Genomic DNA, 14394 nt, shown 5'->3' with positions numbered 1-14394 from the left:
AAACACATTGCAGATACAAGAATATCAGGCTATATCTATGACCAAATGAATTGCAGTCTAGATCAGTGGTTCTCAACTGGGAGCAATATTTTTCCAAGAGGGTATTTCGCAATGCCTGCAGACATTTTTGGTTATAATAATTGGGCTTGGGTTATTGACATCTAGTGGGTAAAGCCAAGGATGCTGGTAAACATCCTACAATGTACAGGATAGCCCCTTCCCAGAAACAAAGAATTTTATAGCACAAGATTCAATGGTGTCCTGTTAAGAAACGCTTATATGTATTATAGTGGCTTCCTAACCCGTCTCCTCGTCTCTTTGTTCTCTCAGCCAGAACTTAACCTTCATCCTTCTGCCTTCTGTCTTAGCAATTTCCCTAACAACTAATTCTGATCATATTACTCCCCTGGTTACTTTAGTGGCCGTTTACTGACTTTGATGAAAAAAAAGTCGAGTTTTTTATCTTTTTTATATATTCATATTTTTTGAGATGGAGTCTTGTTCTGTTGCCCAGGCTGGAGTGCAGTGGCACTATCTCAGCTAACTGTAACCTCCACCTTTCAGGTTCAAGCAACTCTCTGCCTCAGCCTCCTGAGTAGCTGTGATTACAGGTGCATGCTACCACGCCTGGCTAATTCTTGTATTTTTAGTAGAGATGGGGTTTCACCATCTTGGCCAAGCTGGTCTCGAACTCCTGACCTCGTGATCCATCTGCCTCTGCCTCCCAAAGTGCTGGGATTACAGGCGGGAGCCACCGTGTCTGGCCTCAAGTTTTAAAAATCATGGTCATTATGGCATGGCTCAGGCATTCCTCATGAGTCTCAACTCCTCGTCCAAGTCATTTGGTCATCAATCATAATACAGTTCCGTAGACACATGATCTTTCATGCCTCAGTATCTTTGCAAATGCTGATTCTTCTGTTCTGAACACTTTTCCCCCTGTCATCTTATGTTAAGATCACTGCTCAAAGATCAACACTAGCACAAACATCAGTAAATATTAACACCGATCATAGGTCAGGCACTGTTTTAGGTGCTAGGAAAACAGCAGTGAAAAAGATAGAACAGTCCACACTCTCAAGAAGCTATCAGTACTCTCTAGTAGAATTTTCTGCAATGATGGAATGTCCTAAGTCTACACTAATATGGAAGCCACTAGCCACACAGAGCTTTTGAGCACCTGAAATGTGTAATCTGAATTGAAATATGATGCAATGATAAAATATATGCCAAAGTTTGAAGACTTAGTATAGAAAAGAAAGAATGTAGAGTATCTCAGTAACCATTTTTAATATTTATCCCATCTAAGCCCTGTAATGAACCCCTGAGGTGGTTGTTAGGACAATCTTACCCATTACACAGGAGAAAATGGAAGCTCAGACACATTCAGGGAAGGTGGACAAAGTTGGCCAGTAAGGGGGCAGCCTGGTTCTGATCTGGGTGCATGTGATTTTAGAATCCATGCTCTGTACATGACCACTGTGCTCTGCATACCAGCTCCCCCATGCCAACCTCTGGCAACAAATGAGCAAACAAAAATTACCAAAAGGACCACAAGCTCTCCATCCATCTCTTAGTCATATACCCACACAGACAGCCAGCACATCCCTGACAGCACGCAGGGACTGAAACTGAAAACTGTGGGAGAAAGGTCTTTGCTTCTGGCTTTCCACAGCAAACTGCAGTGGCAGAACTGCAGCAGAAGGCGACCGCAGGGCGTCCACAGCTACGGCCCTCCTGAACATCTTGGCAGCTGCACATAAGTTAGCCCAACACTGGGCAGTGACTGCTGCCACCTTCCAGCCACCTCTACTCTAAGGAGCAGTCTTTTGAAATCCCCTACTAGTTCCAGGCCCATCTTTTCTACCACAGCACCTGCAGTCAGTGCTGACAGGCTTCACTTGCTCACATCAGGACCGGCAGTCATAACCTTCTGCGTCCAAGCACTTAGCTCCCACTAACTTAAGAGCTTCTTTGCTCCCTCAGTGTCCTGAAAACTCCAGTGTGACCCAAGGGCCATGAGTCTTCTGTGCTTTCATTCTGTCTTTCTGAAGCTTTTCTCTGGTGCCCACTCTAACCATAGGAATGTCTAGAGTTGTTCTTCCTATAGCCGCAATCTCTCCAAGAAGCTACCAGTTCCTTCCCCCAGCTGCTGTTCTAGATGCCTTTCATGTTCTCAGCCTCCCTCGCAGCTCAGCAAGTTCTGTTAACTTTATGGCCAAGATCTGTGCAGTACTGTGCAGGTTACATGGATTTAAAAAAAAAAAAAAAGATGTGTCCAGAACCCATCTGCCCTCTCAATTTCCACTCACCTCCTTGTCCAGGCCACCTTTCAACGGTCTCCTAACTGGTACCCCTGCTACTCCTCAAAGTCATTCTCCCCACGGCAGCAAGCCTGATTTCCTTAACACATGATTTGGATCACATCACACTGTTATTTTAAACCCTTTTCTGACAAGGGTCATGTCTTACTCATTTTCACCTCTGGATGTTTCGGAACCGAACATGAATGTTCATCTTTACTGAAACATAAAATACGGAGCTGACTCTCACTTGTAGTTTCCTGACTCCTAGAGTGTTTGGTATAGAAAGCGAGATCAAAAGCTTCCAGGCCCTCCTCCCACACACTGGGGCCAGTGGCCCCCCGCCCCTTCCTTCAGCTGCTACTCACATTTGGTGTGCCTGTCACACAGGGCAGATGCCCGCATGTCACACAGCCGGATTGTCCCTTTGCTGCTGCTGTACACGAAGGTGTTGCAATGATGAGGGTGGAACTCAGCTGCTGTGATCACCTCCGTGAGCTCCTCCATGTTGGCCGGCTTAATGTCCACGATATCTGGCACAGACGAGTCAAGGAGGGAACCAGGAGAAGGAGGGAATGAGCAGAAGGAGGCAGGCACTTGGGGAAAAGGAGAATTAGCAATGGCATCATCTTGTATTAGTATAATATGTCAGAATTTGCTATGCACATGGTGGATCCTCATTATAAACTTGTCACAGGCAGATGAGGCTCAGGAAATATTTAATAGCCCAGGGTTACCCAGTAGTCAGAGATGGCATTAGAACTCAGGTCTCCTGACTCCTCCTTTGTGTTTTATCCTCTATAAACATGTAAAAGATATCCACTCCTGACCCAAGTTAACTGCTCTACAATCAGGCTAAAATGTACCAAGTTGCAAAGATTTTGCTTCTCATTTTATAATCATGATTAAGGCACTAGTTCTCTTATAACCAAATAATTCATCTTATCTGATTCCTTACCTGGATTCTGGGGCTGATAAGTGATATCTATAATAGACTGCCATCCTCTTTCATGAAATCCCTAAGCCCTTCTTTATAATATGTTGATGATAATGATAATAAAAGCTGCTACCAATAATTGAGCAATAGCTATAGGACATTCACTCTGCAAAGCATATCATGTATTTTATCTCATTTAATCCTTACAAGAACTCTATAATCAGCATTTTCCTTATCCTCATTTTTTTCAGGGGTAGAAACAGTTGCTCCAAGTGCATAAAGTAAGTCACTTGCCTCAAGTCACATGGCTAAGTGACAACACTAGGATTTCATCCCAGGTGCAAAGTCTGTGCTCTTTCATAATTATGCAAAATTTTTCTCATGTATGATATATAAGGGTTCTAGTCTCTTTAAGTTGTGATCTGCTTTTGAGCTTGTGAGGGAGTTTTTAAGTATCGGAAAGAAGCCATCCAGTTGGAGTATTTTAGGGTCCCATGGAAAATATCCTTAGTTTTATCATCTGTTTTTTTTTTTTCTCAGTATTTCCCTTTCTGATCAAGAATTATACCTCTATTTTTTAAAGACCATATTCTTGTATACTGGAACGAAACATTTAGCCTTTTATTTATGAAGGTGACTCAATGAAAACAACCCCTTCGGTAGGATGTCTGGCATAAGTGAAGGAGTGGGTTTGTACAGATCTCTTCACACCTCTACCAAGACGTTGGGGAATCAGGACACAGAGGGGCTGAGGTGCTGTCTGAGGACCCAGCAACATCCTGCAAAGAACAAGCCTTGTGATGTGGATGCTGTTACATCCCAACTCATTACAACAGGACTCCTCCCACTTTTACTAGATTTTTTTTCCCACTCATGAGCCACCTTTGTGATTTTTGCCCTATCTGTGCATCATCAGGTAGTACTTTTTACTTAACATTTTTCTTTCAGATCAACTTTAAATTGATTCACTTTTTCTTTACTTAGCTTTATCTAAACAGTAACCCAACAGTCATAAAATCATGGGTTTAATGAGGTAGTTACATTTTAAATAATATAAATAAAATCAACATACAATAATTGCAAATGCATGTGCCAGGAGTTTGTACACCACATTTTGGACAACAATGTATTTAATCAACAAGCAATAACTTGATATAACTGTCCCATTAGACTGAGGTGGATGAAAGTCTTGTATGCTTTTCATTAAGCTAGTAGCATAGTCCTGTCCTTTGAGTTTAGATGCAGTATAAACAAATGCACTGAAATTTTTAGTCCTGCTGGCACTACAAAGTAATCATGAATGATCAAACATTACCTGTGCTCCTGCTACAGCATTCCAACATGCAGTCTGTTGCAGCAAAGGCTTTGCATTTGTTTGTGCCTCTTTCTCCTTCATTATCTCTTATAAACCCTGTTGGGTTCTTTCTAAAATTGGCTTAAGACTGAGCTAACAGCTCATGTTCCTACAGTTTCTCCCACCAAACCCAGATGCAAATATTACTTGGATCTCCAGGGCATGTGGGTCTCCTGGAATCACAAAATACTACCTTTCAACTCAACTTCTGCCAGAGTTATAAATATGATTGTAGTTAGCACCACATGCTGTGGAGCAAGAGCCTGTGCCCCTCAGGAGGAAGCTCCAGGCTGCAGCTCTGGTGCCCTCTCAGCCACAGACCCATGCCCTGGGCTTTGTGATGACATGGCATTAGGTAAACAGAGGTTAGTGTTCGGCTGCTGTCAGATTTCTTCATCCTCCAGAGCGAGCCTTGATACCCCACTGTGCCAGCGAACAACATGTTTCTCTTTTCTCAAAATAGAGAAAGAAAATCTGGTGTCAGCTTTCTCAATGTCTACAAGTATAGCTCTAAAAACAAGCTGAACTGGAAGGGATCTTTGCTGTGTGGGAGGGGGAGGTGCTACAGCGACAGTTATTTTTTCCCACCTAAAAATAAAGCCCCGAAGTCAGAATGTGCAAAAACAAAGTGCCCAAACATGTCTATGAAACCAGGAACATCCTCTGCCATCAAGGACGCCAGTGGGGCCGTGCCCACGAGATCTACCTAGAGCTGCCATCTCTGGATCTTTTTTTTCCTTCACTGGACTTTCCAAGCCTACCCACCACCCAGCCCTCATCCCCAAGCCATTGGCTTCCTTGCCCCTGCAGGTCTCCTTTTTGACTAAAGGGCTTGCTTATGTTTGACTCAAAGGGGTTCTAGGGATAAACCACAACTATCCCTCTTTTTTTTTTTGAGACAGAGTTTCACTCTTGTTACCCAGGCTGGAGTGCAATGGCACGATCTCGGCTCACCGCAACCTCTGCCTCCTGGGTTCAGGCAATTCTCCTGCCTCAGCCTCCTGAGTAGCTGGGATTACAGGCACTCACCACCATGCCCAGCCAATTTTTTGTATTTTTAGTAGAGACGGGGTTTCACCATGTTGACCAGGATGGTCTCGATCTCTTGACCTCGTGATCCACCCGCCTCGGCCTCCCAAAGTGCTGGGATTACAGGCGTGAGCCACCGCGCCCCGCTAAGTACCCCTCTTTTTAATCACTGGGATGATGAAGTTAAGAGGAAGCTAATCACGGCCAGTAGCCAATGCTGATCAAGGGCAGGCCTGCCCTGTGCCAGCACTTTCCATGCATTGATCCCCTTGCCCCCTATCTCAGTCTTATAAGGGCAGGACCATTAACAACTCCATTTTACAGCTGAGGGAACTCAGATAAATTACTTGAAGTTACGTGGTACAGTGGGCAGAGCTGGGATTTGAACCCAAGCTTATCTGACTCTGAAGCCTGGGTTCTTTCTCACCATGCCACTCTGCCTCCCTTGAGAAATGGTCTTACAAAGTCGGTCTTTCTGCATATGATAATTTTGGTTCTCTTGAAAAGAATCCCAGCTAAGCTGAGAGGGCAGCTCCATCTCTTCTGGCTTCAGTCTGTGTTCTCTTAATTTACCTACCACTTTGATGACTGCATTTTCCAGAACTGAAATTTTTATGTGCTATGATATGATACTTTTTTTTTTTTTTTTGAGGCAGAATTTGGGACAAAAGACTGACAAGGGATTGTTTGGATTTTTACCTGCTGGAGGATTTGGTGAGTTCTAGAAACATTTGAGAGAAGCCTAGCTGCTAAAAGTTAAATGGCTTATGGGGATGATGGAGAGGATATTTGACATCTGCATCCTCTAGAAACCTGGGCCTTTTCCCCTGCACTGCTCTAAAGGGCAACCCATGTTTTCAGCATATGTTGTTTTGCCCTTCATGTTGGGAGGGAAGGAGAAAGAGGACGAGCAATGTGTGGCTCCATGTATAATCCTGAAAACGGAATGATGCATTTTGACAGTCAATTTTCTTTTTCTTTTTCTAAATCCTTTAGAGCTCTCTATCCAAATTATTTCCCTGTTGTCCCAAATAACTAGATGGCAAAAGCAAAACAGAGCATCGTATTCATGGCTAATATACAACCCCGACAGCCTACAAATTGCTATTAAATTAACCCTGGGGCTTGACAGATCTGTTCATCTTGACCAGACTGCTTACAGCATTCCTTATTAATGCTGAGCCCAGGAAAATTACATCTTCTAACAAAAGGGGTTAATCTGGCTCTCTGCTGGGACTCTGGAGGCAGCTCTGAGGACAGGAGGGGGCAAAGCCAGCTTGGCAGCTGAGCTCTATGCTTGGAAGGCAGAAGAGGGGAAGGTGAGGGCACCGCTGTGCCAGGCAGTGGCCTGAGGCATCATTTAAAATAATAATTGAAGACACCGGGAGGTCACTCCTTAAGGGAGCCACTTCAAACAAATGAGAAGCCAGAGCCATAAATGGTTCATCAGCGGTGGGCTGAGGGAATGAAGAGGGTCATGGTAGGATGGTAAGAGGTAGCGTGGGGGCCATTCAAACATCATTTACCAATTCTGAGTTTAGAAAAAGCTTTTCATGAAAAAAAAAGTCGAGTGTGATATTACAAATGTACAGAATAAGGAAGTGATTAGATGAATTTTTATGTATCTCATTAAATTGTTTTTGCAGTGAAATTTCCAAGCCCATAAGAACCATAGTACACAAACTTCTAATGATAGTATGATGATGTCATTTAAAACTTATATTCTGAAAATGATGAGTTAAACCGGAAGACAGCAAAACATTAGTGATAGTTCTATCAGGGTGGGTTTACGAATGGTTTTTCTTTTCTTTTCAATTATCAGTACCATTTCCACATTTTCTTTTAATAAAGTTGTATTTCAAGATGGAAAGAATCTTAGGGCCAGGCACAGTGGCTCACACCTGTAATCCCATGTTGGGAGGCTGAGGTGGGTGGATCGATCACTTGAGCCCAGGAATTTGAGACCAGACTAGGCAATATGGTGACCCCTGTCTCTACAAAACATAAAAAAATTAGCCGGTTGTGGGGGCATGCACCTGTAGTCCCAGCTACTGGGGAGGCTGAAGCAGGAGGATCGATTGAGCCTGGGGGGTTGAGGCTGCAGTGAGTGGTAATCCTGCCATTGCACTCTAGCCTGGGTAACAGAGTGAGATCCTGTATTAAAAAACAAACAAACAAAAAAAAAAACTTAGGATACTCTCCATGCTTATTATTTGTATTATTTTGGGCGAGGAAAGTCAGGCACAAAATATATACAGTCTGACCATAACCACGTAAAAGAAATTGGCCAGGCATGGTGGCTCATGCCTGTAATCCCAGCACTGTGGGACACCAAGGTGGGTGGATCACCTGAGGTCAGCAGTTCGAGACCAGCCTGCCTGGGCAACAAGATTGAAACTGCATCTCAAAAAAAAAAATTACACACACACACACCAGAGAGAGAGAGAGAGAGAGAGAGAGAGAGAGAGAGAGACAGACAGAGAGAGAGAGAGAGAGAGAGAGAAAAGGGCCCATTCACTCATTTATTTCTTTATGTATTCTACAAGTGTTTCCAAAGAATCTACACCCTTCCAGTACCCTTCTGAGTGCAGGATATGCAGCAGTGACCAAAGCAGACCCCAAACCCCCAAGATCCATGGAGCCTACATTCTAGGAGGTAACAGTTAATAAACAAGGTAAATGAGTATAACACACAGTATATTAGACAGTGATAACTACTAAGCAGAAAAAGCAGGAAAGGGAGAGTGAAATGACGTGTGTATATGTCCTAGATGGAGTAGAAGAAAGGTTCTTGGCATTGTATGTTTCCACTCATAAGTGGGAGCTAAGCTGTGAGGATTATGCAAAGGCATAAGAATGACTTTGGGGACTCAAGGGGAAAGGGTGGGAAGGAGGTGAGGAATAAAAAACTACAAACTGGGTTCAGTGTTTACTGCTTGGGAGATGGATTCTTTCTCACAAATCACCACTAAAGAACTTACTCATGTAACCAAATATCACCTGGTACCCAAAACCTAAATAGATTTTTTTTAAAGAAAAATGCATGTGGTATAATCCCAACTATATATAAAATAGTCTGTGAATATGCCTGCTATATAAATGAATAGAAAAAAGTGTGAGAGTCCCTATCCTAAAGTAGGTGAACTTCCATAAGGACCATGTAGCAAATATTTTCAGCTTTGTGGGCCTTTGTCACAACTATTCAACTTGGCAGTTGCAGCAGGAATGCAGCCACAGACAATACATAACTGAAAGGCTGTGTTCCAATAAAACTTTACTTACAAAAACACTCTGGGATAGATTTGGTCTATGAGTATAGTGTGCCAACCCCTGTTCTAATCTTTTAGCAGAGAAAGAGGTGAATTGTTTACTGCTAAAGTAATTTTCCAAAAAATAACTTGCATTAATGTGTTATTTGTTTTAAAATTAATATCAATAAAAGGAACGTCCTAATGCAAAAAAACAAAAACAAAAACACAGTGGATTAGCAGCCTGAACTTCTTTCCTTAGGAAAGTTTCAAAAGGAAAAAAAAAAAAAAAGAAGAAAGGTTCTTGGGTAAATTAGGAGATTAAATCCTTCTTAGCTTTCCTTAATTTCCCTCTAAACCCACATTGTTGAATTAGCTAGCATTAAGTTAAAACTGTGATGCAAATTCAATATATAGTCAGCAAAATTGTTAGTAAGATTATTGGTCATTTTGTTTTCCCCAAATCTCTACAATGAATACATATCATTAAACAAATAAAATAATAAACATTAAAAAAGTAGTTTCCCTGGCTTAAAATCATCTATGAGAGAGTTGGGAGACCAGGCCCTCATCTCAGTGGGTAAAGTTCAAGATAATATTGTGAAAAATATTGTGATTGTAATCAAATGGGGCCGGAAGATTGGGATTTAGTCCTGGTGCTCTATTTTGCTAAGAGAATTTGGGATAGTCATTTTCTCTCTCTGGGTTTCTATTTCTTTGCCTTTAAATGGAGATAATCCTATTAGCCTCTAAGAATTTTGATTATTAAACAAGATAATAGAATAGATAATTTATTAAGTGGTTTAACACTGGAGTGAATATTTCTTCTTCTGAAAAAAAAGTACCTATTTCTCCCAGGATAGGGTTTATGTGCATTGCCTTTGGAGGTGACTCTCGTATGCCTCTGTCCCTTTGCTGCTGATTTTGCTGATAGTGACATGTATATTTCACCAATCTGTCTAAGTCAACCGAGGATAGGAGAGCCAAGTAGGACACTTTTCTTCAGGGCTGAGTATTATAAACATTGGCCAAGCTGAAGAGTGGGATCTATGTTTACCAGGGTAAAGTACTCACATTGAAAGCAGCTGAGGCTTTTCATATCCCACTGAAATCTGCCAGTGCTAAAGGTAGAAAATAGTAATATCTTTGTGTGAACACAACATATTAGAGTTTGATTTCCTTTCAGGGACATGAGTTGCTTTGAGGTCTTTTTTCCTTCCCATGGCCTAAATTTAATCTTTGAATATTAAGCAATGATTATGAAGCATAAAGATCTTATTAGCTGAAAGGACATGTTGCTTGATGATGAGACACTGGAAATCTCCAAAGAGGACTCCAAGGGATAGTTCTCTCTTAAGAGCTTAAAAAAAAAGCCATTGTGTAAATATTCATGGAGTGTTTGCCAATTGCTAGGCTCAATATGAAGAGACTGACAAAGAGACACATGGTGTCATATTAAATATGTATTGAGCTGCAAAAGACTTTCTGCTGAGACAGCCTTTATGATTCGGGGAGCACTTGAAAGCCCCATCACCATAAACTCTTTCCAATTGATGTAAGGCAGCCTGAAATTTCAATTCAAAGGCCACCTCAGAAGTTACTTTCATTATACAGCATTCTAGCCTTTCTTTTATGATTGTTCCTATCCTGTGCATCTATACCACCTTGAGCATACCTCTATGAGAACACTCACTGCACAGTATTGTAATTACATGAATAATTTGAGATAGTATAATAGATTTTACTGGAATTTGGACTAAGTACTGATTTTTGTTCCCAATTCTGTGACCAGTTACATCATCTTGAAAGTATTTGAATCCATTAAATCATGACCCAAAGAGAAAGAAAATGACAGGAGATGATGTGTGTAACAAACCTGGCACTTAATATAGACTCAAAAAGTGGTTAGTCTTATCTTCTCTTGTGTGATTATATGTCTGTCTCCTTCTGTCCCCATATTTACTTTGATGGATTTGTGATATGTTAACTTGGTTAGGCTGAACCACAATCCTTAGAATTCCCTTTCTAATATGTTTCAGGTTACAGTAGACAACAAAGGATATTCTCTCCTGAGAGGTGGAGAATAAAAGGGAAGAAGCAATAATTTTGCAACATACATATAACTTCTCCTAGTCATTCAATCAAACACTCACCCAGGCACTGCTGTGAAGAGACTTTGCAGATGTGATTAAAGGCCCTAATCAGTTGACTTAAAGTTAATCAAAAGGAAGATTATTCTGGGTGGGCCTGATTTAATCCGTTGTAAAGCATTTAAAATAAGATTCAAGTCTTATTTGAAGGAGAGACCCCAAATGGCTCTTGGCCCTGCAAATTTTCCTTCCTGTCTACCAGCTGTGGACAAGTTTCAGCTTATACCTGTGGGGTTTGGCCTGCTTGTTGTTTTCCCTTCCTGATTTTCTTCCCTATAGACCTTGGACTTTCATGGGCAGCCACACAATTGCAAGGCCAATTCACTATAAGAAGCCAATTTGTCCCTCTTTCTTCATCCCTCCTCCACATTTTCTTTCTTTTTTTTTTTTCTTTTTTTTTTTGAGATGGAGTTTCGCTCTTGTTACCCAGGCTGGAGTGCAATGGCGCGATCTCGGCTCACTGCAACCTCCGCCTCCTGGGTTCAGGCAATTCTCCTGCCTCAGCCTCTTAAGTAGCTGGGATTACAGGCATGTGCCACCATGCCCAGTTAATTTTTTGTATTTTGAGTAGAGACGGGGTTTCACCATGTTGACCAGGATGGTCTCGATCTCTCGACCTCGTGATCCACCCGCCTCGGCCTCCCAAAGTGCTGGGATTACAGGCTTGAGCCACCGCGCCCGGCCCACACTTTCTTTCTTTCTTTTTCTGTATACACACACCCCTCTCCTGCTGGTTCTGCTTCTCTGGATGAAGTCTGATTGATATATCCACCCTCCAGATTACAAGGGAATGACATTAGGGATGGAGTTTTATTTTTCATGGCATCTCCAGTGCACTTAGTAAGTGCCTGGTAAATGCTTATGACTTATTATTCATTTTTGTGACTTAGAAGTTTCCTACAGGCATTGTTTCAGAGGCAGGGTCTCCCTCTGTTGCCCAGGCTAGAGTGCAGTGGCATTATCATGGCTCAGAGTAGCTTGACCTCCTGGATTCAAGCAGTCGTTCCACCTCAGGCTCCCTAGTAGTTATGACTACAGACACATGCCACCATGCCCAGCTAATTTTTGTATTTTTTGTAGAGACAGGGTTTTACCATGTTGTCCAGGCTGGTCTTGAACTCCTTGGCTCCAGTAGTCCACCTGCCTTGCACTCCCAAAGTGCTGGGACTACAGGCATGAGCCACCATACCAGGCTATGTTTTTTTTTTTTTTATAATGCAGAAACTCACACACAGTAGGCCAATAGGCCAAGATGCCAGACTTATATAGTATAAGTCACTTAGCCTGAGGTTTTCTTAGGAGAAATCTAAGCAGCAAGATAAGAAGAAAAGGGGACTAGTGAAATGCTCCACATAAATGTAGGTGCCATTTATTGAGCCTTCACTTGGTGCCAGGTGCTCCGCTAAGTACTTTACATGATTACCTCTTGAATCCTTACAACTTTATAAGATAGATCATATTATTATCTCTATTAGCTAATGAGGAAACTGAGGGTTAGAGAGATGCTAAGATGAAGCAAGACTCAAATTCAGTGAATCTGACTTCAGAGTTTGCATTTCAGCTACTAAGCTATATACCTGAGGAAGCTCAAGAAACCCAAGAGAAGTCTGCATGGTTGAATTCTTGTTTTCTCCTCTCACAGCATGAAACCCAAAGGGCTGGCCCTGTGGAAGGGGAAAGTTCCAGGCTCCCAGAGTCTTAGGGCTGCCTTCAAATGGAGGGTCAGCATCCACATAAGCAAGGAACACAGCCTGGGAAAACCCACCAAGCCTGCTTTTAATAAGGAAGGAGGGTGCTACCCTGACACACACAGGCTAATATGTCAGATATGTCATTAGAAGGGATGCTCTTCTTTTAAATTAAATGCCAGTTTGAGATTGATATGCACATTTGATTTCTAACAGGGTGAAAGTCACTGAAGCAACAAGGTGGAGAAACATGTACTAGACCCCACAGCTTCCCCTGGAAGCCTGCCTGGCAGAATCCCACTGAATGAAAAAAAAAGCTGCTGTCCATGGTAATGATGAGTGCTAGAACCTGGAAGCCAAGAGTTGAGGCTATGTGGTTCCTTAATCAGGGAATCTACTCTAAAAGAGCCTCAGCTTGGTTGACAAATAAAATGAAGCTGCTGTACAGGGTTTTTAGGAGCAAGGTCAAAGTTGAAGTATCCCTAGAGTCCAACTGGATTCTCCCAGGTAAGTCCTCTGTCTAATGTTCAGAGACTGGACTTCTGAAAGGTGAGGCTTCTGTTACCCTTCCCAGCCTTGCTTTCATCATGCTCCACTTCACTCTCTGGGCTTTAAAAATAGTGGCCTTCTTAGAGCACACACTGAACACATATCTCCATACCTCTTTGCCAAGTTAGCTCATACTCTTCCTCTTTCAGATCTCAACAATCAATTATTTAACAAAACTTTCCCTGCTCTATAGCAGGATTTTAAAAAATGCATTCATAGAGGACTTTCAAGATGGCCGCCTAAGAACAGCTCAGGACTTCAGCTCCCAGTGAAAGTGCAGAGGGTGAGTGGACGCCGCATTTCCAGACGAACTCTTATTGCCCACAGACCAGGAGATACCCAGGCAGAGGGGTCGCCAGCGTCGCAGTCCCAGCCGGTGCGGCTGTTTTGGCCCCCGCGGGGCTGATTCCGCCCGCGCGGCTGCTGTGACCACTCCCTGTTGCTGCGGTTCTCCGTACAAAAGCCACTGGTCTGGGAGCCCTCTTAGCTGGCGAGCAGAGCCTTGAGATGGCAGAATAGCCCATTCATCTGAAATAGCGAGCCAGGCCAGGAGATTCCTAGGCAAAAAATCCGCCAGGAGCCGGCGCCGCGGTTCGAGCCGACTCCGTGAGTCGCAGCACGGGAGATCCCGGCGCCTTTTCAACAAGCGACCGGAACGCGGGGTCGTTCAACTTAAAAGAAAAGACTCTGAGTCAGGGAGCCAGGTGATCAGGCTCGGTTGGTCCCACCCCTCCACCCCCAACAACAACGAAAACAAAAACAGTAATTGGAAACCCTCTGGGTTGAGCCCTTCAAACCAAGCACAGCTGAACCGGGACGGTCCGGCTCCGTGGGGGAGGGGCTTCCGCCATTACTGAGACTCTCCACCGCTACGGAGGCAGGCTGCCGTTGCCGAGGCAACCCGCCATTGCCGAGGCAACCTGCCACAACAGAGAGAGTCCGCCATAACAGAGGCGGGGCCACCATTGCCCAGACAGTTCTAACTACGCCCATATAAAAAGGACTATAGGGAAGAGCTCAGGGCAGCTGGGCGGAGCCCACAGCAGCTCAGCAAAGCCCCTGCGGGCAGGCAGAGGCTAGGCGTGCTGCTAGCTGGGCGGGTCCGACCTGAAAAAAAAAAAAATCAAAAAAGGCAG

At 43.2% G+C, this 14394-nt stretch overlaps 1 protein-coding gene across 12 annotated transcripts in view; it reads right to left on the bottom strand.

Moving 5' to 3' along the window:
• Positions 1-14394, bottom strand: part of PPP2R2B (protein phosphatase 2 regulatory subunit Bbeta) — a 520898-nt gene that overhangs the window by 55142 nt on the left and 451362 nt on the right. For all 12 annotated transcript variants that reach the window (XM_074379725.1, XM_074379718.1, XM_074379708.1 and 9 more), the window contains one exon: positions 2672-2836. In XM_074379725.1, coding sequence (XP_074235826.1) covers positions 2672-2836 — 165 coding nt within the window. The remainder of the gene's footprint in view (positions 1-2671; positions 2837-14394) is intronic.

The sequence above is a fragment of the Saimiri boliviensis genome, chromosome 1 (assembly GCF_048565385.1).
Source record: "Saimiri boliviensis isolate mSaiBol1 chromosome 1, mSaiBol1.pri, whole genome shotgun sequence".
Taxonomy (NCBI): domain Eukaryota; kingdom Metazoa; phylum Chordata; class Mammalia; order Primates; family Cebidae; genus Saimiri; species Saimiri boliviensis.
Note: the sequence above shows the minus strand (reverse complement) of the source record. Positions and strands in the feature narration are given on the sequence as shown.